A 25,313-nucleotide genomic window follows, 5' to 3' on the forward strand; every position below is an offset into this window, starting at 1 on the left:
TGAAGTTTTGAACTGATAAAGACACATTGTGTAGGTGTTTTGTAAGGGGTGGAAGAGTGCATGCCTCTGTGCTTGCTGCAGGCAATGTTTGTGGTAATATCAGGGAAATCAACAGTAAATAAAAACGCCCACGAGAGCATAGAACGGGCGCACAAACGTTTAAAAACATAGGCCCACACACTGATCTGTCGGACCAGCCCTGATGGCACTATCAGATTGCTGTATACCCTAAATGAGGGTGCAATACGATTATTTGGAAGGAAATCCCATTAAAGTGAAAGAAAGATAAACCATTTCAGGATGGTGATGCTGGTATGCAAATAGTATGACACTATTAAAGTATATAGGCATGCTGCTTTTTAGGGCAGTGAAAATTAACTAAGAGAGTGACGCCCTCAAATGATGATGAATTAACAGAAATGATGTTATCAGATTCCAAAGAATCTGACTTCTTGTAGGACAGAAGATCAAAGAAGGAGGTGGACAGTTGGACAGTGGCCAACTTCTAGACTCCTAGCCCTGTTACATAGAGGGGCCACAACACGGCCAGTTTACGGTTAACCTTAGGTAAACCAATGATAGGGTGTTATGGGTCAAACCAGTGGTAGGCTGGTATGGGTCAAACCACTGGTAGAATATTATTGTCCAAACTAGTGGTAGGGTGTTGTGTCCCCCATAGTGGAACTTTTACATGCCCAGACCTGTCCATGCCCCTAACCAATCCTGGGTCTTGTTGATGTTCCAGGGAATTTCCTCCAACGTCCTGGAAGAGTCTGCTGTGTCTGATGACGTTCTATCCCCCGACGAGGAGGGCATCTGCTCAGGGAAGTACTTCACCGAAGGGGGCCTGGTGGGGCTGCTGGAGCAGGCCGCGTCGTCCTTTACAATGGTGAGTGGCAAGTAGTTATGGGAGCTGGTCATTGAGCAGACGAGTTGTACTTCACTATGGTGAGACCCTTGGATGGATGTTAGGAGTCGGAACGGGAGAGGAGATGGGATTGATGCAACATTTTCCTTCTCAAAGGTGAGTGCTGGGGGGGCTCTATTCGGCACACTATGGAGCAGGCTACGTTCTCCAACTGTGGTGAGACTACAATACCCCCTCTGGTTTTGTAGCAAGAGGGTGGTGCATTTGCAATGGGTGGTGGGTGCCTCAGTGGTTGGTGCAGACAGTGATGGACATATTGATTCTGAAGGCTTAGGTGGTAGGTTAATCTTGGGGACACAGAGTTTGGGCCTAGTGCTCTAGAGGCAGCTGTTGGTCGGTGCACTGTTTCATTTTTTCCTCCTCTTGCAGGGCGGTCTGTTTGAGGCAGTGAACGAGGTGTATAAAATTCTCATCCCCATCCACGAGGCCAACCGAGACTTCAAGAAGCTGAGCATTGTGCACGGCAAGTTGCAGGACGCCTTCCACAAAGTGACCAACCAGGTGAGACCTTGGATCAAGGTGCGGGGACCCCGTACTGGCTTGGGACCCACTGCTGTTGAGTTCAGAGATATTGGGTCTACTATACAACACAGCCTACATATCTAAAATTACTAATAATCCACCTCATTGAGCGCAGTGGACAAGTTAACCATACTGGCGGTAGTCCATCTTGTCGCCCTAGACACCGCTCTTAAATTAATTGAGATTTGGGAGTCTGAGGAATATTATGCTTTCATGAGTGCCAAAAGAGGTAGAGATGACCCCATCTTTCAAATGAGTAGAGCACTTTAAAAAGCATGAAAGTCTGCCTCTGGGTTGGCTTTATTTGAGATGGCATGTCCACTTGAGTTTGTTATACATTTTCCTGGTTTGCAAAGCTCCCATGCAGGATAGCCCAATAGTGTACTCCAGAGTCTAAAAGTGAATCCTGTACACCAGATGCATTTTATTTATGGCATAGAGTGACATGGAAATAATAGTCCTCTCAGGGGCATCGGCTGAAGTGAGGAAAAGTGCAAAGTGGGTGTCATTTCTAATGTCTTCTCTCTTGCTCTCTCCCCCTCTCTCTCTCTCTCTCTCTCTGCGTTCCGTCAGAGTACTGGCTGGGAGGTAGGCCAAAAGATTTCTCTTGCTTGTTGTAAAAAGCTAACGTTACAGCATGGGACATGCGCAGATGAGTGGCATGTGTGCGCGTGTTTGTATGGCCAGGACACTGTGCTGCTGCATGGTTCACGCTCTCCCCGCCACAACAGTGTTTGCATTTTAACCTGCCGCACAGTGGCTGAAAGTGTGCTGCACAATCATGCACTTAATCCCTCACCTAACCAAAGAGAACCCGCAGGCGGTCGCCTCTGTCAGTGGTTGCCCAATGAGAAAGGGTCGAGAACCTATAATATCGCCCGGGCTTGATGCTCAGAATGCTGAAAAGATAGGAGCTGCATTTTTTGTGCTTTGGGTGTGTCATCTTAAGCGAGCTACCAACCCCTCATTGTATGCTTTCTAAATTAGTCTTAGTTTTTTGGGATCCCACATTTTCATATTTGTCGTTGCAGCTAAATTTGACATTAATTTAGATACATTCCTAATCTGCCAAGGAAGCTGCCATGGGCAGGAAATTTTAAAATTAGGAATTACTTGGAGAAGTTATTTCCTAATGATGAACTTATGATATGAGCAGATGTTGGCAACTGGGAAAATATATTTGGCTGAGTCTGTTTTGACATTATGAAATACAGCACTCTATAAAAAAAAAACTCATCAGATTTTTTTTTCTGGCTGGCTGCTTTGTTAGGAAGTTATGAATTAAAATGATGTTCACATATTATAAACTTCTTTTCTTGAAATTTTAAATATGAATTCATGCAGCAAAGCTGTTGTAGCGTGATGCTCACTATTTTTGCATGATTCGGTGCGCCACTAATTTGGGTGTTCCCTAAAATTTCTCCCTAGTGGTGTGTTGGGAATGACACTATTTTACTTCTCAAAAACTGTACGTTGAACTGATAATACACTGAAAATATTTGTCTCTCCAATCTAGGTATTGCTGTTTCATCACTCGGGTATGAGAGCGGTAGGCCTCATAAAAAAAAATCCAAATATTCTCAGAAACCATGTAAAATATATACTAGATAGCTAGGGATCAGTAATGAGCATTTCCCTGAAGAAGGCCTTTAAACCTATCGGGAACTTGAAACGGCCAAAACATGTTAGTATAAACTATTGGTTTCGGTAACCATCTCAACAGAATGATTATTAATTATGCCGCAGGTACCCAAAATATTAAGAGAAATATTCTCTGACATACCCTAAAGTATTGTTAGTCACTGGACCCTAGCTTCTATTTAGAATATTCTTATCAAGAACTCCCACAAAGTGGTGGAGTCCTTCGAGGTGGTACTCACCTGCCTTAATGGGTGGAGGACACCAGTGATGAGACATGCAACAATAGTGTTGGTGAGGTGTCCTCTTCCAATATCTGGGGATATTTGGAGTTGCTCATAAAACCCAAGAAGTAGGATCTTAGCAATAAATACCTAAGTAACTGGTGTGTTCATTATGTGAGGCTGATAGGCTGTACGTAGGTGTAATTTCCTCTCACTCTCCCTTTGGTGTAAAACTTCAGTGAAAGCAGCCATAGATAGGTAAAGAAAAAACCTTGAGAACAGTTGAGAACTGCAGTATGCCTATCCCACCAAGACAGAGCATTAAACATGTATGCCTTGCTAAACAGCAGAGATGCAGGTTTTGATAAACGGATGATTAAGTCAAGGGACAGAGAATAATCGTGATCAGCAGGGCACACAGGTAAGTTTGGGTTCTTCTTTGAAGTGGGCCAGTGCAGCCGGCTCAGCACTCTCGCAGTGCTGTTGTAAGTTCCAGTCTGACGACAGGGGTCACTAGCCTGTCAGGGGTGGCTCTTTCAATAACACATGCATTAAACCTTTGAGCAGCTCGGCACCCGACCAGGCACCGCTAAAGGACTGTGCAAATATTTTAAGCTGGTCATTTCTTGGCCATGCGTTCAAAGGGTTAGTGCCTTCCGCTGGCATCGTGGCTGTTTTCAGCAGCTTTTGGCTCTATCGCTGGGTGGAGTAAGCTGTTTGAAAATAAGTCACTGTAAATAGTATAACCGCTTATTGACCAGCCTTCGAAGAGCTGCTGACTATTTTAGAGGGAAGGTAACATGTTCATTGTAATACTATCCTATATAGTGCATGTCACAGTTTCAGCGCCTGGCTAACGGGAATTGCAATCCCTTTCAATACCCTCCGTACGAGTCCCATCTTGTTTACAAATGAGTGCCACTCTTGGATTGACCCACTGAGCTGCGCCGCAACTCAAATTGGTGGTTTGCCCAGGTTGAGTACAGGACTTTGTGGCTTGCATACGACCCACTGAGTTACCAGGCTCCATGTGCTGGTGTCCAGAGCACTCCTCACTTGCCCGCCCTGTGTGCCATATTTTTTTGATGTCACAGCAAAACCTCTTCGGGGAGAGGACAAGAAATCCATGGGCTCAGAGACCAAATGACTCCAAGTCCTCAGAGTCTGGTCTAAGGAGTGCTACGTTTTCCTAGAACCCCTAGTCTCCTTAGTGCCCTTCATGTTGCTAAAAAATTGTATTAAAATCTGATTTAAAAGACCTGAATAATCAAAATATTTTGGGCATGGCTTCTTATTAAAGAACGCTTCAGTAAACGCCCATGAATCTGTATGGCTATTCGAAGCCTTCTAGGATTGCCCAAAAACATGGCCCCAGTCCCTGCCAATCTGTTACTGAATTGTCAAACGTTGCCTCTAAATTGTCAGAAGCTCTTAACAATTCAATATGCAGTCCCATTGCCTGCACATTCTTCATTTTCATTTTTAAAATAATGTTTGAATATTGTGTCTTGATGTTGTCTCTGTTGGTGATTGACTTGAAGTGTTTTGTGAAAAAGCTGCATGTCTGTAAAAGGTCAAATGTAAGAGGGGGCTGTAAGTGGAAACATTAGGAATGTTAAACCGACTGGACAGCAGGTAGAGTGGCCATCTTGCAGGGTGTCCTTGGCGACCATGAACCTTGGACTTTTGATATCAATCATTTAATTAGCCTAAAGGAGGCAAATAAAAATGGTTTGATGTAGAAATATAGGTTACAAAAGTATTATTTGCAGAAATAGACTGCAAAATATAGGATACCAACATCCCAAGCTTACATAAATATGTCCCAATGTGTTCCGACCTTCTCCAAACCCCACTAGCAAGAACTTGCCCCCAAATATGCTTCGATTGGTGTACAAAAGTTAATGTTCATAGGATTTGTAGCTGTAGATACACATGTACTGTATACTCCTGTCATCTAGTGTTGTGCTCATACATTGCAAGTTGGTTTTCTTCAAAGAAGTCTTTTGAGTCATCCAACTCTGGATGTAGATGCACATGGTCACCAACTCCATTGTTAGATTGTTTTTCTCCGCCATCTGGTTTGGTTTTGATCCAGCTTGCTCCAAGTTTTAAAGAGTTTGTCGGTTCCTATTGTGATCTTGAATCCTCTGACTTCCATACCGTCTAAATAAGAATCTTTAATGCGTGTTTTTTTACTTGTGTTGCCGGTCCCATCTGGGCTCCACTCCTCTCCGGCCACCACGTGCTCCCGACTCCCTACGGAGAATGAAGACACTCTTGAGGTAATGTAACAGAAACCCTTCAGGAGATGCCTCCAGTGTCGTTCTAAGTATCATGGGCCACCCGCCACAGTTCTTGCAACTTGTTCTTCTGGCCGGACCATGACGCAAATTGCTGCAACAGTTACTTGGTGTTCCACGGCAAAAGACCATGCATCAGCCCCGAGATAGTAGGCACACAGCAGGATGGCCCAGTCCATTTCGGCGAAATCAGACTTCTTCGGTGAAGCCGATGATTCTCTGGGCACTGAAGAAGAGCAGGAGGTGGCATTGGGTGAGTTGCTTGAGCTCACGGCCCACCAGCTCAGCCCCGAATACATTGACTCCAATACCTTTGAGTTCAGCGAGGATTTCTTCCAGGAGGAGAATGAAGACGTTTCTGAAAATGCTCCATCCACGTGTGCCGGCCTCTGTCCATGTGTGAGTACCATTGATGCCCTAGTCCCCACTATTCCTCTCATAAGCAGTTGCATGTCGGAGCCAAGCACTGCACCTTCTGGTATGGGCATTGTGAGAAGGTGGTTCTGACCATTGGAACCGCCCGGATTTTTTGCTTTTTGAACACCTGATTTTTGAGCATTTACTGTGGGATAAACCTCCTAAGCTTGTAAACTCATGGTAAAATGGATTGCATGTGGGTTCCACCCGTGTCCGCCTTGTAAGATATGGCCGCTGCTCTGCAGCCAGGGTAAGGGGCACTAGGTTGGTTACATGTAGACACACGTACACATGTGTGTGCACCCATGTAAGGGCTGTGCGGGGGAGTTTCTTGGCATGCGCAGCCCAAGAGTTGGGTATAAATAGAATGGTGTGCAAGGGACTAAGCAGAGTTGGGTGGTGACATGGAATAGGCCTTATAATGTTGGTAGACACATGTAAGGGATAGTCCGTGTTCTTTACTGTGTCACTGTAGGAGCGCTCTGTTATTCTCCTATGGCGACAGAGACCACATGGGGTAGTTTCAGTTCCCTAGGGCTTACAAACTCCAGGAATGCACCAAAGTACACTGTAAGTTGTGTGAAAAGAATCATTCTGCTATGTCCAAAGCCATATCTGTTCTGCTTATGGGTCATCCAGAAATGTCATATTCCTCTGCCTCGGCCCAGAACCAGAGCCTGGCCGGGGGAGGGGGGGGGCTGCCAGGCTGTATTAATTATCTTCCTCGACAGACTTTAGCATCAGAGGCCTAGCCCTTCACTGCAAGGATTCCCAAGGCCGAAGGTCTTCTCTCCAAGAGGGAGAGGTGGGGTAAAGCTGCAGGACATCAATCAGCAGCTGTCACCTGGTGCCAGGTACCAGGCCTGCTCTGGTCTATGAAGTCAGCCAGTGGGAGAAGGGGGCTTCTGGACAACGCCATCTTGAAGTATCTCAGAGGCCTGTGCAGGAAGGAGGGCTCAGGGGCAGAGAGGGGATGCGTCACTGCAGGATAGGGCAGAAGTGCATTCCTGCCAGCCCCTCCAATTTCTCTTAAAAGGTCTCGCACAGGAAGAGGAGCTCTCTCTTTGGCATGTGGTCTTGCTGAGGAATACTGCTGCAGGAGACTGGAGCCATGGGCAGTTGGAAGGAGGAACCCCCAGACTGCCCCAGGACTCTGGACGGGGCCTCTGGTGAGTCTAGGGCCAATGAGAAGAAGCCTGTGCCTCTACGCTAAGAGAGGAGAGGCCCAGAAGGAGAGCCATGTAAAGTCTGGTGCAGGGAGCCAGTGAAGACAGCTCCTTGCTGAGTTCACCCTCTTGGAGGCCAGGAGGGCAGCATTAAGTGCTTCAGTTGTCTAGGGCTGGCCACCAGGAGCGAAACGAGGCCAAGATTGTCAAAATCGGCCAAACGGGCCAGAGATATGCTCCCCCGAAGGTAGGCGACTTTTGACCTTGCATGTGACCAACGATGAAGCGCGCGGGCTACGGAGTGCCCCGGGGTATGTCAGGTCCCTGGGGCTGCCCCCAGAAGAAGGTGACGTTGGGGAGCGCTGTCGCGTCCCCCGTGAATGTGTCTACGGGGCCCAGGAACCCACCCTGGGCCAGATGAAAATGAAGGCGAAAAGCGCTGTCACGCCCCCTTGAAGAAGTCTCAGGGACCCGGGACTCCCTCTCCGGGCCCCGCCGAAGAAGAAGTTGGGGAGTGCCGTGGCGCTCCCTGCGAAGGTAGGTGCGGGTCCATGACTTCATCCCTGGGTCCCGGGGAAGGGAGGCGGGAGTGCTCTCGCACTCCCTGACAGCAAAAGGAAGGAGGGGGGAGTGCCGTCACACTCCCTGGAGGCCCCACACGGCCGGCTGCAGAGTCCATGTCTGCCCGCAGGAGCGGGCAGACCATAATGAACAGCCGGCTCCTGAGGCAGCACGCGAGGGTCGTGGCCAGGCGGGGAGTAGGCGAGAGCAGCCAGGGGTGGGCTTCCCAATCTGCTCTCCACCATACCTGTATGTGGGGTGCCCGGGTGGGACCGGGCCCCCGAAAAAGCGCAAAATCGGCATGAGGCCACCATCACAGGCAGCGCAGCTCTCCCTGGAGCAACGGGACAGCTGCTGCTCAGATATACACACTCTTGATGAAGAGCGCCCCATAATGCCCTACAGTGCCTGGCCCAGTTTGAGAGGAAAACCTGCTTATTTGCAGCATGTAGTGACCCCAGGAAGATTGGGTCACCACCATTTGAATGCCAAGGTGCAGGGGGGTGCTGCAGAAGAAAAGCAGACTCCCCCAGCACAAAAGTGTAAAGTTCCCACCCTAAGTCTCTAGTGACTTAAAGGACCTTCAAGGGTTCATCCAGGTTTTCAAGCCTGCCTAATGTTGGAATATTCGTTCTTCATCTGGGAGCTTATGTTTAGGACCACACTGAGGTGTGAGAGGCTGAATATGGATGGTCTTTGTAGAGACATCCCCTGGGGGGGAAAGGTGTAATTGCACAGGAGGTGCATTTGTGTAATGATATTCCATTCGGGGTCTGGAGGTCACATGCAATATGTGATGTAATAAGTCAAGTCAGTCAAAATTTACTTTATTTGGTATTTCACAACCATAAAGTATACATATCCAAAAACAATTTAAACGTAACAAACACTTAAAAAATTCTTTGGTTAAAATTGTCTTTTCTCGTTTTTTCATTTACAAACTAAACCAGTCATTATCGAGGGTCTGATTCTGCTTTTTGAAGCTTGGTCTCTACAGAATTCATAAACTTTACCCCGCGGCAAATCAAAATGTATGAACCTGCTCCCATCCAGCTGGTCACAGCTTGCCTGCAGGTACGGATCTGTAGCATGTTAAAAATTGGTTTCAGTAAAATTTTCCTTTCTTCTTTAGAAGACTCACACGTGCACAGGAGGTGACACAAAGTCTCACTGTGATAATCACATAGTCTACATCTTCGTTCCTGGTGGGTAACCTTCCATGACGGAATCAAATCTTTTGAGAAATGGTTACCCATTCTAAAGGCCATAAATTTTGTTTTTAGTGATAACCGGAAGTGCGCAGTGAGATAAGGTTGAGGTTTTAGTCGTTTGTACGAATTTAGAATGGTCCATGCGTGTCGACGTTTGGCCAAAGTATTTTTATCCTCTACCAGAGATAAGGCTTTTGCGTTTAGATTGCAAATTCTTTTAAAGGCCGTTGTTTCCGGTGGGTTATTCCAGATCTCCACCATTTTTAGGGTATCTAGTGATGCTCTCAGGTCATAGCCCCATGAGTCTGGTTCCTGTTGGTCATATTGTTTTTTAATTTCTTGCCAACATAAGTTGTTTAAAGATCCAGTTTCCGATAATCTCAATTTCCAGCACCATTTCACTAGAGCTGCTTTCCTCTGGTAGATTTGATTTTGTAGGCCGAATTCTAGCCTTATTTGGGCAGGGGCTGCTCCTTTGTATATGTGAAAGACAGTTTTATAAATTCTTGTCTGGAGAGTGTTTAAGGTAGCTGCTTCTTTCCCATGCCATATTTCCAGTCCATATGAGAGGGATGGTAAGACTTGGGCTGTCATTACTTTTAACAGGTGGTCATATGATGGACATTGCAATTTCTTTTGCAAAACCTTATAAGCAAAGCTCAGTGCTTGGGCCTTTACGGCAATTGTTCTTTTATGATCTATGAGGGACATGTTTTTACTAATTGTAACCCCCAGATATTTATAAGCAGTTGTTTCCTCAATAGGTTTTCCTTTTGTTTGCCAATTGAAGGATTTTCCACCGGTGCCCGTCAATCTCACCACCTTTGTTTTTTTGATGTTTATTTCCAAACCTTCTCTCTCAAAATAGTCAGTTAGTTCCGATATCACTCTTTGTAGGCCTATTGGGGTTTGGCTTAAAACTACAATGTCATCCGCATATTGGAGGCACTGGATGCTTTCATTGGCCAGTTTGGGCGGGTGTCCGTTAACATTCTTGAGATGGTCTTTCAAATCGGCCAGATATATATTAAAAAGGCTTGGGGAGAGCACACAGCCTTGTTTAAGGCCATTAGTTATTCTTTGTTCTGCAGATATTCTTCTTCCATCACCCAATTTTATCTTGGCCCATGTTCTACTATATAAAGCCATTAATGTTTCCGTTAGTGCCGGTGGGAGACCCATGAGATCCAGTTTTTCCCACAGGCGTTTTCTGGGAACTCGATCGAAGGCGGATTTCAGGTCTATGTAGCAGGCAATTAGACCGATCTTCTTTTTCCTTGCTCCTTCGATTAGTAAGGACAGGGCTGACAGATTGGTTAAGCAGCCCATGCCTTCCCTAAAACCGGTTTGAAAGTTGGGTATTATATTGTGATCTATTATCCATTGTCGAAATAGAGACAATATGCAAGAAGAAAAAAGCTTTGCCTCCACGTCGATTAGGGCTATTAGCCTGTAGTTACCAGGGTCCATTCTACATCCACTTTTTAGGAGGGGGTGGAAGATGATTCCTTGCCAAGATTCTGGGATCCTTTTTTCCGTATAAATGTGGTTAAATAATGGAGTCAGGTAAGTTGCCCAGAAGTCGATGTCATATCTAAATAAGGCATTAGGCAATCCATTTGGGCCAGCTGCTCCCTCCACTTTTAGTTTCCTTATTAGGCTGATTAGCTGTTTGGCAGTTGTCAAGGGCGTTTGATCCTCTAAGGCAGTGCCTTCGGGATGGTACTTTTTCCACTGTCCCAGGGTTTTTTTCTTTTTGTTCTTGACCTTTTTTTGAGTAATTAGATGTTACTATGTTAATTGGGGGGCTCTGAAAGTTATACAAATTGTCGATATATGCAGCCCATGTATCTTCACTTATTCCTATGTTATGTTGATCACCAGCTCCTTTTGATAATTTATTTATGATCTTCCAAAATTCTCCGCTGTTAGGTAGTTTGCTTGTTCTTAATAGTTCTATCCAGATTTCCTCTATGTAAGATGTTTTTGCTTTTCTGCAATCTTCTTTATATTCTTTCCTCATTTTTTGTATAGCGGTGTGATCCACTTCTTTTCCTAATCTTTTTTCTGCGGCCATATTTCTTAACTTTTTCGATATTTCTCTTTTCTTATCTCTTAGGTTGAAATTATACCACGGATCTTTGTTTACTTTGTATCCATAAATTACCGGAGATTTTACCGCGAATTTTCCTAGTACAAATTTATGTAAAATCTCCCAGTTTGTTATGGGTGATTGGTTTATTATGGTGTTCGTGAAATTTACGTGTTCCAGTACAGAGTCCATAATTTCCTTTTTTATATTGCCTTTGCTTTTGATATTCTTCAATTTGTATATCTCCGGAATCGCCGTAAGAAATTCTAATTGAGTTTTATCTTCGATGTTTTTCCTCATTATAATCTCTTGTGGGGAGTGGTCGCTCTCTGGTCGGATTTGGATTCTAAAATAGTCTATGCTCTTTTTTAGTTCATTACTTATTAAGGTGTATGTGATGTAATAAGTGAACTGGAAATATGTTGCCAGGCATTCTAGCCAGGGTGCCTGGTTGTATTTGCATAAGGCATGTGATTATAAATGTGATGCCTTTCATGGGCAGTGATTGACATGCATTATACATGTTACCAGATCTGATCAGTACCACTCATTCCAAGGTATGCTTGGACATGTATTCTTGCTACTGCATTAGTTGAACAACCTGAATGTCAGCCACTGTGATATAAGTATGTATATTGTATGGTCAGTATTGGTTGCTCTAAGTCAGGGTTATGTGTCACTATGGCAGGTGTTCCCATTATAAATGCTTATTGACATAATGGGGTGGGCAGCCACTTAGGTGGTGCCAGTGGACAGGGCCCTCACTCCAGGTTACGGTCAACCCGTCGCATTTGGGGGGCAAGATGATGTTCATACATATGAGCGATGGCACTAGACCCCCCCTGTGGGCGGGGTTAGAATGTTTACGAAAACCAAGAAGTATTTCCATCAGCTTATGTATATTTGTAAATTGATGCATAGTATTCAGTAGTGTGTGTGTAATAAATGTACTCTTCCTTTTCACAAAGAAAAGTACAGACTGGACAATCAATTATTGAGTGTAATTTCTGCATATCTGTAAATGGTAAATTACTCACCCACACCACCTCCCTTGAGTAAGCCTTAGACTGCTCTGCAACACTGCCCTCTGAGGGTCAAGTTCTACAATGGGGTGTTTGGTTCCCAGTGAAAGACAAATGTAGATCCATTAATTGTGCAGACCTCACAACTAATGCCTCGTTTTCCAACAGGCATCGAGCCCATTGCCAAAACTGAGGCCTCCTTCAGGTCCACCCCCATCTGCCAGCCGACACCAAAACAAGGCCTCCGAGCAGAGGACAAACTCCGCCAAGCCCTTGTTGTCAAACGGCTTTGACCCCGAAGACATTCGTTTGCAACGGCAAGCTAGTTGTACCTTCAAAGCCGAAACACCGTTGGCAACAGCCGCCTTCGCAGCTGAAATCTTCGTCTGCATCAAAACCACCCTTCAGCAGATAAGCTATCGTGTGCGCTGTAGCCTGTCACTCTCTGTCGAGGAACGTTCCATCATTGAGAGGCTTCAGCATGAGCTGGATGATAGACAAACATTTTCACCCGCCCACTTACAGGCAAAATTGCGGCATCCAACAAGATTGTGCCCCAGAAACACATGCTTGCCACTGAGGAAGTCCAGCCATTAGACACTCATAGGCCTTCAAAGAGGTTTAAGGAACCCCCTTCTTCTCCCCACGACCTCTTCGTCCTCCATCACCACCTCTTCCTCTTCCATCACCACCTCTTCCTCTTCCGCCTCCATCACCACCTCTCCCTCTTCCTCCTCCAGCTTCACCTCATCTTCCATACTCTCTCCTCAAAGGTCCCTGGAGTCGTACTCTGGCAGCCAAAGCTTACTCGCCAGCTGAGAATTTTGCACCTGTGTACCCTGGTGCCTCAGGTGACCCCTGGGAGTATTACGATGGGGTCCCCACCACAGACCCTGATTTAGAACACATCTCTGTCAGGGCCTCACCCCCAGATTATACTATGGTGTACCACAGCATTATCCAACGTGTGGCTGCTTACCACATGGTCGACTTGGACACCACCCCTGAGGAAGAGGACTTCCTGCTGAAGACCCTCCAAAACAGAGCGTTTTAAGCAGTATCTCCTAGTGCTCAAGGGGAGGATCAAATCTGCTCCTTACATCTTTAAGGAGCCAGTCAAATCCTTAATGGACGCATCACGCATTGACAAAAAATATAGACCAGATCCCTTGGACTGACTCTTTATCAGGGGTCATATCCCTCCTGACTAAGTAGTGGTCACCACCAGTAGGAAACAAACAGCATCCCAGGCCACCAGGGATGCTCCACCTCCTGACCAGGAGAGTAAGCAAATCGATGCTGCAGGGAAAAGAGGAGCAGTGGGTCCGTCAGCCATTATGGCATTGCCAACTCAGTAGGCCTCCTCTTTAGGTATGACGGAGGCCACTGGGAGGAAGAAGAAGTAGGGAAGGCCATCTCATATGCCAACATCAGGTTTGCCTTAGATATGGCTGATACTGCTGCAAGAGGAATGAACACCTCAGTTACCTTTCGGCGCCACTCCTGACTCTGCGTGTTTGATTTCAAATCTAAGGTGCAACAGCACCTCGTCAAACTACCATCCACTGGGGAGGGGGGAGCATTTCTTGGGACCTCAGGTAAACATAATGTTCAAGAAGATTAAAAAAGGCACTGAGACTGCCAAGGAAATGGGTGCCTTGCAGGTTCCCTCTGGCATAGGTTCCTTACAGAGGCAACATTCCAGAGGAGACTCCATTGCCATTCCCCGAAACCTCCCCAGTCCGACCATAGGCAGCAACAGGGCTCTCCCGAGCAGGGCGGCAGAGGATTCATGCAGGGATCTTTTAAAGGGAACAGCTCTAGGGGTAGAGACGGGCACCCCCAGGAAGGGAGCCTCTTCCTCCAAAAACTGGCTTGCCCCACATCTCCCCAGATCACACAACACCGGCCAGGGGGAGACTTCAGGGATTTCTTTCCCATTGGTAGGAGATCACATCCGAACAGTGGGTCTTCTCCATCGTCGCGCACGGCTGCTGCCTAGAGATCATCACCATGTTTAGATGTGGTGGCTGCCCACCTAAGAAGGAAGGGAATCCACATTTTCTCTTACCTTGATGACTGATCAAGAGTGCAAACAGACAAAATTGCCTGCCTCACATACAGGCCACAATCTCCCTCCTTCACAGTGTAGGATTCACAGTAAATGCCACAGAGTCCCACCTGGAACCACTCCAGGTCCAGCTTTTCATAGAGCCGGTCCTCAATGCTATGAGGGTAAGGCCTTCCCCAACCCTCAAAGGGTGGAGGCGTTCCAGGGAGCAGCCGTTCCAGCAGCTACTGACTCGTTCAGCCACTCAGTCAACTCTCAGTATACACAGTTATGCACTTGCTAGGAATGAAGGCCTCCTACTTTGCCATAGTGCCCCCTCACACAAGGTTTTCACATGCGCCTACTTCAAGAGTGCCTCTCGAGCCAATGGTCACAAGAGGAGGGCCACATTGAAGATCTAGTGTTGGTAAGGGCCAGCACCCATCGCTCTCTTCCGTGGTGGAACAGCAGCAATCTGCTGCAGGGCAGGCCCTTCACAGACACTGTCCCGCTGGTGACGATCACCACAGACGCATCCCTAGCCGGCTGGGTGGCACACCTAAACAACATGACAGTCCAATGTCTGTGGCCACCTCATTTACGAGGTCTCCACCTCAACCCCTTGGAGATGTTAGCCATTCAATTAGCTCTCCAAGCGTTTCTCTTTCAGGTTTGAGGGAAAGTAGTCCTGTTTCAGATCAACAACAGGACTACAATGTTCTAGCTGCAGAAGCAGGAAGGCTTTCACCTACCTCCCCTGTCAACCCTAGCCCAACATATTGGGCGCTGGGCCATCCACCACCGGGTTCATGTCCCTGCGGAGTAGCTACTAGGAGTGGACAACAACTTTGTGGGCCTGCTCAGTGGGATGCAGCAACATGTCCACGAGTGGGAGCTTCACCCACAAGTCCTGCTCACTTACTCCCTCAGGTGGGGTACCCCTGACATACACAGTTTCGCTGCCACCGAAAACGTAAAATGATGAAACTTCGTTGCCAGGTTTCCACACCATCAGTCCATGGGCAATCCGCTTGCTCAGGGATCTTTGCCTACACTTGTTCTCCTCTCCCACTGATTCTGAAAGTGGTCAGGAAACTAAGACAAACATCCCTCAGCCTCATCCTGGTGGCTCCAACATGGGCCAGACAACCATGGTTCTCCACCATGTTTGAGAAGTTCATTGTCCTGCACAAGAACCTCGCCAACAGGCCGGACCTTCTCGCTGAAGACCACGGCAAGGTCAGGCACCCAGACCCCAGGCAACTCAACCTAGCGATATGGCTCCAGCAGTCCGAGTTTCATTGCCTTGAACTGCTGCAGGAATGTATGGACATACTCAGAGAAGCCTGCAGGCCCACCACTCGAATCTGCTATGCTGCTAAGTGGAAATGGTTTGTGCACTCCTGTAGCCCAAAGAACATTAACCCACTCACCCCTACAGTGCATGATGTTCTCTGTTACCTCTTACACCTTCAGAGAGCGGATTGGTTTATACATCAATCCGGCTACACCTAGCCGCTATTGCTATACACATGCATAACAAAGAATTCCTGTTATCAAAGCCTTTATGGAGGGCCTTGAGTAGGTGATCCCACAAAAGGGAACTTTCTGCCCAAGTCTGGAATCTTAACATTGGCCTCAGCAGACTAATACCCTTCGAACTCCTGCATACATGCCCCCTGCAGTTCCTCTCATCGCAGTCACCTCACACAGATGTGTCAGTAACTTGCAGGCTCCCACTCTTCAGTAACCCTTGTTTCAAGCCCACAAAGACAAAGTGGTTCTCAGAATCAATCCTTAGTTTTTGCTCACAGTGATCTCTCCGTTCCACCTTAACCAATCCATTGAGCTCCCAATCTTCTTCCCACAACCTGGCTCAGTAGCTGAAAGAACACTCCACATTCTTGAGGTTAAGCATGTTCTTGTGTATTACATTGATGGAACTACATATTTTCATAATACACAAAACCCTTTTGTAGCTTTCTCTCAGCCTCATGAAGGCTGTGCCATTTCGAAGGCAAGGATTGACAGGTGTATTGTTAAATGCCTCCAGACCTCTAATACTAAAGCTAAAATAACCCTACCTTCCTGCCCCAGGCTCCACATGACCCACAAGCAGGGTGCTACGACGGCTCTCGTGGGGAACATACCCATAGCAGACGTATATAGGTCCACTCCACACACTAACAAAACATTATGTGCGGACATCCTATACAGGCCAGAGTTGGTTAAGCTCTTCTCATGACTTTATTTCAGACCCCTGCACCATCCACTGGCTAGCCACAGCTTAGAGGAGTACTGGTTTTCAATCCATGCAGAGTATGGGAGTATGTGTATCTGCGACCCTAGATGCTACAAATGGAATATGTTCCTTACCCCGTAAGCATCTGTTCATTGCATGTAGTGCTGTAGATTCACATGCACTCACTCTGCTCCCCGGAAGTCTGTAATTGTTACAGATATTTTCGCTTTAACATGATTCTTTCTACTTGCATAGTCGCTATTCTTCCTGTACACAGTACTCAATACTTACTCTCCCCTACTGGGTGAAAAACAATCTAACAATGGAGGCCATGCACATCTGCATCCAGAGGAGGAGTCACTGAGACCGTGTGACTCCAAAGACTTCATCGAAGAAAGACAACGTGCAACGTCTGAGCCCAACATTGGATGGCAGGGCTATGTGGAGCATGTGAATCTACAGCACTGCATGCAGTGAACAGATTATTACAGGGTGTGCAACATATTCTGTTTCTGGTCTTAAAAAATATGGGAAGTTATTTCGGCTGGATTTGGGAATTAAATACAGGTGTAGATTTCTGTTGCCATCTATAGATGTAAAGGTGAGGTTTTGGCATATTCTTTGGGCATTCGTGTTTTGCAGATTGTTTTCACAAGGAACCAGTCGAGACTATCCCTTCCAGAATTCCTCAGTTGGTTGAATGAAAGTCCAGGCATTGTGGTGTACCAGACCTGCCAATATCTTGAAAGAGTTTTCAGGTGTGAGCTCTTAGTGAAAGGAGCTGCAGCCTTTGAATGGGTGGGGCTCTGAGCCCGTCACTTCTAAGGAGCTGGATTGGGGCCTTGGAGGTTGTGAGGCCATGGTGAAGGGGCAGGGGCTTTCAGACCAGTCCTACCTGGGCAGGGACTCCACCTTCCCCAAAAAGGCACCTCCTCCCTTGTACCGTGTGGCCGTCTTGATTCCTCCTCTGGCCCTGCGCTTCTTTCCAAAGGCCTGGCAATCGTGCTGCAACATTTATAGACTGATTTTCAGGGCTCGAGTCGGGGTACCACGCTGGTGGACGGCGTCCCCCCACTTATTTTACCAGGTGGATGCCGTCCCCCCTGCCAAACAGCTGGACTTCACTCTTTGGCCTCTCTGGGACGAGATCGGATCTCGTCCCAGAGAGGCCAACCGCTTTAAAGGTGATTTCAGAGTAAGCTAACGCAACAGAGAACAGTCAATGGAATCCGACCCTGGGGCTGAGAGGCAACATGAGCCACCGAGCGTGGAACAATGGCATTTAAGGGGTGGGCCAGGGGGAAGCAATGAGCCCGCTGGTGCAAGCCACCTTTCGTGACGTCACTTTCTGTCGTGACGCCACGAAAGGTGACAGCGTCCCCCCACTTCTTTTTTTTAGGACTTGTGCCCTGCTGATTTTGAAGCAAGCCTGCTTTATTTGTGAATGACGAAGCATGTGGCACTGTAGATGGCGGAAATTGGGGGAGTGTAGGAATCACCTACACTGCTTCCAAGGCACTCCAGATGGAGAGAATATCTCCTTCTCACAAAGTTCAAACAGTTTAACCAGTGTAGTGTATAACAGTCTATAGTCTTCCGTTGTATATAGTCGAGTATTTATTTGAAGAGTCTCATATTCAAATCATAATGACTTCATTCAAATGAACAGGTATATACATGGTTTTCCAAAATATCCAGTTGCACTAACAATATCCCTATGCATTTCGGGACAGTGGCCCTTCATCAGGGGATAGTTGACAATCTGTAAACGAAAATACATCCAATCAGGAAGTGGATGGACCTCCAAGAGAGGCATACACAAAAGTGAATGATGCCGTGAGGACACGAAAAACTGTGACATACCAAAAGTGAGGTGGGGTAAACAGAGCTTAAAAGGTGCCACAAGAACGTCATTGTTGAAAAGTGAATACATGCGGGCAAACGAATAAACGATGAGAAAAAGGAGTGCGGGACCGTAAGTCCAGTGCGAAGTACACATGAAGGTATATATGGGTCACGGGGTGAGAAGCATTCGAAAGGTGGTAAAACGCGGTCACCCAAAGTGGTCCAAGATGTACAAAATAATCAAGGCTAATCTAAAATACATGGTGAACAGTGTGCATCGCTAGATAGGTCCATGACATTACCGGAGTGCCCAGGGTGCGGTGATTTAACCTTACCGGCGTGCTCTGGAAAGACGAGATGTCTGTGCTCGAGCTGGTAACCATTCCGGGTGTACAACGCGGAAGTAAATAATAAACGCAAACGGGGTGACGTGGGAGATTAAAAACAAACGTAGGACTATCGTGGATAGAAAGTTAACAGAAATACACAGAAAATCACAAACCTATAAGAAAGAAGGATAAAGTGATGATCATATAAATATAAGTAAACATCTCAAAGGAAAAGAATAGGTGTATAAAAAATCAGCATATGACACGAAGAAGGGAGGGTAGAAGTAGAGGCAGACACAAGGACATTTACCCTATTCCCAGCTACACAGAGCCAAAAGAATTTGCTCTGACCCTGAATCTTACGAAATCTCTGAACAAAAGATCCTTCAGAAGTATAGAGACCGGAAATATCCAGAATCCACCCTACAAATAGCCAGAACATGCGTTTACTCCAAGAATCGTCAGGATCTTTTGGCTCCATACATCGAACAAACCAGTAACCAAAGACCGGTTTTCGTATCGAAATACTCGGTCAGGAGCTTGGCCATCAGAAATATCATTTTGAAAAACTGGGATGTGATCTAAAAAGAACCTGATTTTCAAGGCATTTTCAACCTCAGACCACTTTTTGCATACCAAAGGTCTAAAAACATCAAAAACATCTTGGAGATTCGACCTACCGAAACATCCACCAGCTTCACAGGCACGAGACCGTGTCAGAACTGTAGTCACTGCCATAATATCATTAAAGGCAACACCATGAACCATCCATCATCTGGTAAAACCATCAAGCTTATGACCAATGCCACATGTGACTCCAAAAATGTTGTCTATCTACTGAAATGTCCATGCGGACTCCCTTAAGTAGGGAAGACTGAAGGAAAAATAAAAGTCCGCCTGACTGAGCATAAGAGCACGATAAGTAACAAGATCACGAAAGCACCTCTAGCGGCTCACTTAACTGAACATCAGCATAACATCAGCCAACTCCGATTCCTTGTTTTGGAGGTTGTACCGTTGAGGGCAGGCATTGACAACAACAAAAAGACTCTTAGAAAGAGAAATCGTTTGGATGAAAAAACTGGATACCTGTCAGCCAAAAGGCCTGAATGACCGTATTGAATACAGCTGTTTTCTTTGATACATTTATCTACTTGCTGAGACACTTATTTTCTTTCCTCAATTTTTTACCATGTTTTTATCCTTGTACTGTGTTCTTGACCTCACTCTCCGCAGGTCCACTCTGATCTCACTTCACCCTGTTTACCCGTTTTGAGCCTTTTAATTTTCTTGTTCTTGTCCACTTCTATCTTTCTCCACTCATTCCCTTAATTTTTTTACTTTCCCTCAGTCTCGTTTTTTCCTCACCTAAGATGGCCGCCCTTATGTGTCTGTCCTCTACTTCTACCCTCCCTTCTTTGTGTCATATGCTGATTTTTTATACACCTATTATTTTCCTTTGAGATGTTTACTTATATTTATATGATCATCACTTTATCCTTCTTTCTTATATGTTTGTGATTTTCTGTGTATTTCTGTTAACTTTCTATCCACGATAGTCCTACGTTTGTTTTTAATCTCCCACGTCACCCCTTTTGCGTTTATTATTTACTTCCGCGTTGTACACCCGGAATGGTTACCAGCTCGAGCACAGACATGTCGTCTTTCCAGAGCACGTAAGGTTAAATCACCGCACCCAGGGCACTTCGGGAATGTCATGCACCTATCTAGCGATGCACACTGTTCACCATGTATTTTCGATTAGCTTTGATTATTTTGTACATCTTGGACCACTTTGGGTGACCGCGTTTTACCACCTTTCGAATGCTTCTCACCCCGTGACCCATATATACCTTCACGTGTACTTCGCACTGGACTTACGGTCCCGCACTCCTTTTTCTCATCGTTTATTCGTTTGCCCGCATGTATTCAGTTTTCAACAATGACGTTCTTGTGGCACCTTTTAAGCTCTGTTTACCCCACCTCACTTTTGGCATGCTACAGCTTTTCGTTTGTCCTCACGGCATCATTCACTTTTGTGTATGTCTCTCTTGGAGGTCCATCCACTTCCTGATTGGATGTATTTTCGTTTACAGATTGTCAACTATCCCCTGATGAAGGGCCACTGTCCCGAAATGCATAGGGATATTGTTAGTGCAACTGGATATTTTGGAAAACTATGTATATACCTGTTCATTTGAATGAAGTCATTATGATTTGAATATGAGACTCTTCAAATAAATACTCGACCATATACAACTGAAGACTATAGACTTTGTTATACACTACACTGGTTAAACTGTTTGAACTTTGTGAGAAGGAGATATTCTCTCCATTTGGAGTGCCTTGGAAGCAGTGTAGGTGATTCCTACACTCCCCCAATTTCCTCTGTTTGAATTCGGTGTCCTGACAGGCCAGGAAGGACCTATTCCTCGGCACCCGAAGACCTACTACTGATAGATCCAGTCGATCTTGCTGATCTTACCCAGAGGGTGTGCCGCTCTTCTACCCTTTTGCTCATTGCACTGTAGATTGCGCCAGAAGCTGTGAGTTCCCTGATCAAGTTCCCACAAAAACTTGTGACATGTACACTGGGATATGGAGTCATGTTTTGCTTCAGTTGACCTAAGTGAACTGACACACCTGATAGAAGGTACTTGTGACAGAAAAGCCAAGCCACTGTGTCCTAAAGAGGAGGCTACTGGCTCGGCTCTTTATCAATGCGAGAAAACAGCAAAAATGTAGTGAACTTGACACCAACTGCCGGATCATCTTCCTCGCTGTTCCATGCCTGATATAAAATACTCGGGCGTGCACTGGCTTTCCAGCTTGCCTCACATCGTGTGTAGTTTGTAGGGGTATGTGAAGCTGTCCCTGTCGCAACTTCTTGCATTGTTTAACCTTTTAAACGTTTTCCTTTGTGAGCTACGTGAAGATTTCAAAATTGTAAAATTGTTAAAAAAAAAAAAAAAAGCAGGCTTACGTACAAGATAATTTCCCATAGAAAAGGGAGAAGTCGGCAGACTGTACAAGGTTTGCCAGACTGGCACACCCCTAGCTTTCTTTTCACATTGTCGCTGCTGGGGAGCAAGTACCTCCGTGCAAAGTGTTGCTAGTTGAATATCCAGGCCTTTGAATATTTCACACCTGACGTGGGACAACTTGAAAGATCTGAGCTGGCTAGACCACTTATGAACATAGGGAAATGATTGTCGTGTCGCCTGGGGGAATGGGGGTGACGTTAGTCGCCCTGTTACAGCTCTGCCGCTGCTTCCTTTGTGCTTGAGGGTGGCAGATTACACAGTGCGCCATTCTGAGCGTGACATACATGCCACTTTTAAGATGTGTTCCTCTTCTCTGCAGCCGTGGTTTTGGCTTTGAACAACGTTCGACGTCGATGTGCCTTTCCTGTGGTAAACACCAAAATAATGGCAGATGGTGTCCTCGTATGCCACCAGGGGGCGGTGTTGGTTCAGAACCTGTACTGACCGAACTTGACAGTTGAGTCTGTCCGCTGCTCAAAGTGTGCTCGGTGCACAGCCCTGCGCTCAGTAGCTGGCCACACCCGTCCCTGTGCCTCGTGGCTGACTGCGCCACCCTCGCTTTATCGCTTGTAAGCCCCACCCCAAATACCGTTTGTGGTCGGAGATGTGCCTGGCCACAGATATGGGGAAGCCCTATTCGGAAAGCATTACAACGCAATAATGGTCCCTACTGCAAACATACAATATCACTCTAACCACCTATGTGGTTGTTAAATCAAAGCATAATATATATCAAATGCAAAACACAATTCGAAGTACGTCAGAAGAGCACTGCACTAAATAACAACAAGGCAAAAAATTACTTAAAACCATCACATTTTATTATAAAAAAGAGGGATTAGCCTCCACAATTATTTTTAAAAAACACAATGTACATTTCATATACAAAAAAAAGAAACAGTCGACGTTTCGAGGCTTTAGTGATGTGACATCTTCTGCAGGACGGTTTTCTCTAGTCAATGGAGACTAGTAATCAGCTTTAAAAAAACAAGTCCGCGTTATCATTTGCGTTGTTGCAGATCCCGATGTGGGTAAATTAAAAACAACCTGTTGGATAACAGTCATAGGCAATGTATATCCTCTACGTGGGATGGCCGCCGTATTTTAATTAGCTCTGGGCTCGTACATCACAGTCATATCATGATGAGTCGTGGCCTGATTTGTGGTTATTATCTTCAATTGGAGCTGATAATTGCACTACGAAATTTTCATACAGCCACACTGTGTCTGGACCTCTTCTTTTTGTATATATAATTAATTAACGGTCTTCAAACAGATTCACGGCCTCCCTGCCTCCGGCAACGTACAGCTTCCGAGTCGGGAAAGCCCTATTCGGTCCAGCGAGCATAGGGAGGCGCAGAACGACATATGACGTGAGTGCAGGAGGGTGAGGGGGCAACCGCAGTCACATGTACAAGTATTGGCATTTGGCAAGGATTTGTTTTTGCGAACTGGGAAGTTGCTTGTGTGAGCTCTTCCAAGGGCCCCGAGCCTGTCCACCGGCCCAGGCACCCAACCCCCTTTTCTGTAGCAGTGCAGGGAAAAAAAGATATGTCTGGTCTAGAAGGTTCTCCGTGTGTCTGATAATCCCATGTCGGTAGCTTTCCTGGGATCTTGCATCCTTCCATTAGCCACATCCCTTATGAAAGAGGCACAGAGGTGCAGTGTGCAAAGCGAGGCGCACGGGGACGGGGTTAGTGCCGAGTGCAGTGCACGGTGTGTGGCAGACGAATGCAGTGTTACACTGCAGCAGCTATTGGTGTGTGAAGTGAAGTGCACTGCGCGTCGTAGAGAGATGCAGGGTGCACTGGCGATCCAGGGGGGGGGTGTGGTTTGCTCTGCCAGTGGTTGAGGGCTGCAGTGGACACTGCAAGAGCAAGAGGGACGTGGAGTGCTTTCCTGCTACTCGCGGAGAGAGGCATAGTGCACTGCAGGAGCCAGAGGGGTGTTGGCAGTGGTGAAGGACACAGTGGGGACCCCGAGAGTCAGAGCGAAGGGAATACAGCTGCCACTGGTAGGGAGATGCAGTGGCCACTGCAACAGCTAGAGGAATGCGATGTGTGCTGGAAGTGGTAGAGAAAGGCAGTGTGCACTGCAGGAGCCAGAGGGATGTGCAGTGCACTGGCAGTGGTAGAGGGACGCAGTGGGTACCACAAGAGTCTGAGTGAAGTGGTTTCTACTGCCACTGCTGGAGAGATGCAGTGTGCACTGCAGGAGCCAGAGGGATGTGCAGTGCACTGGCAGTGGTAGAGGGACGCAGTGGGTACCACAAGAGTCTGAGTGAAGTGGTTTCTACTGCCACTGCTGGAGAGATGCAGTGTGCACTGCAGGAGCCAGAGGGATGTGCAGTGCACTGGCAGTGGTAGAGGGACGCAGTGGGTACCACAAGAGTCTGAGTGAAGTGGTTTCTACTGCCACTGCTGGAGAGATGCAGTGTGCACTGCAGGAGCCAGAGGGATGTGCAGTGCACTGGCAGTGGTAGAGGGACGCAGTGGGTACCACAAGAGTCTGAGTGAAGTGGTTTCTACTGCCACTGCTGGAGAGATGCAGTGTGCACTGCAGGAGCCAAAGGGATGTGCAGTGCACTGGCAGTGGTAGAGGGACGCAGTGGGTACCACAAGAGTCTGAGTGAAGTGGTTTCTACTGCCACTGTTGGAGAGATGCAGTGTGCACTGCAGGAGCCAGATGGACGTCGTTCGTGCAGCCAGTAGTATACGAATGAAGAGTTCATTGCAAGAGGCAGTGGTATGCCAATTGTTCTGTGAGCTGTAGGAGGCTGCAGTGCACACTGCAAGAGCCAGAAGAATGTGGAGTGCTCTATGAAAGCAAGAGGTATGCGAAGTGCCCCCGCTAGGGGTGGAGAGATGCAGTGTGCACTGCAAGAGCCAGAGGGGCGTGCAGTGCCCTGGCAGTGGTTAGAGGGATGCAGTGTGCACTGCAAGAGTCTGAGTGAAGTGGTTTCCATTGCCACTGGTAGAGATGCAGTGTGCACTGCCACGAGTGCAGCGTCGTGTGTATGCTTGGACCAGTGGTGCTGGAGTCGCTGCCTGGAAAGGGGTGGTCGGTGGGGTGGGTGGGTAGGTGTTGTTTATCTAGGTGCAGGCCATGTTTTTCTCACAAATATTTTCTTTCTCTTCTCGGCGGACCTCCTCACGTCGCCTGGTGCTGAACCATTTCGGTAAGTTTTCTGTTACCCCTCCAACTGTTCCCCAATGGTACGGCCTTTGGCTTGCGTAGTACTGCTACCCTTCCGTGAGGTGCCTTGGAAGGTTTGCTACTCACCTTTACCAATGGGCGCCGCTGCTCAGGCGAAGAGGCCACCCAGCCCCCAGAGTCCTCCTTGGCTGGACTGGCCCTTCCGTCACTCTGCATGTTTCCCGGTGGGCAGCAAGCTTGGGGTCCCCTTAAAGCAGGATGACAGCCATCACTAGGGTTGGATTGGGATGCAAAATAGGCCTGGGCACCCTAAAATAATCAGAAAAGTGCTCACATTTACAACTTCTTGAGTGTTTTTAAAAGGGGGGAGGGAGGGTTGACTAACAGAGGCATGTTTTCTTAACTGTGATAACAAAAAAAGCAAATGTTCCCAGCACTCTTTGTGCACAGGTTAGTTCAAACTGGTGAACCTCACCTGAATATAAGTGAAGCCACTAATGCTCAGCACCCCCTAAATCGGCGTACATTATTGGTCCGGCTCAGCGAGAGATTGGGAATGACTC

At 46.8% G+C, this 25,313-nt stretch overlaps 1 protein-coding gene across 8 annotated transcripts in view; it reads left to right on the forward strand.

Moving 5' to 3' along the window:
- Positions 1 to 25,313, forward strand: part of DOCK6 (dedicator of cytokinesis 6) — a 439,831-nt gene that overhangs the window by 350,433 nt on the left and 64,085 nt on the right. For 5 of the 8 annotated variants that reach the window (XM_078684827.1, XM_078684835.1, XM_078684861.1 and 2 more), the window contains 2 exons: positions 746 to 889; positions 1,298 to 1,429. In XM_078684827.1, the coding sequence (XP_078540953.1) occupies positions 746 to 889; positions 1,298 to 1,429 (276 nt within the window). Of the gene's footprint in view, positions 1 to 745; positions 890 to 1,297; positions 1,430 to 2,023; positions 2,039 to 25,313 lie in introns of all 8 variants that reach the window. The other 3 variants (XM_078684817.1, XM_078684844.1, XM_078684854.1) reach the window with 1 other exon arrangement.

This window comes from Lissotriton helveticus, chromosome 1_1 (genome assembly GCF_964261635.1).
Source record: "Lissotriton helveticus chromosome 1_1, aLisHel1.1, whole genome shotgun sequence".
Lineage (NCBI taxonomy): Eukaryota > Metazoa > Chordata > Amphibia > Caudata > Salamandridae > Lissotriton > Lissotriton helveticus.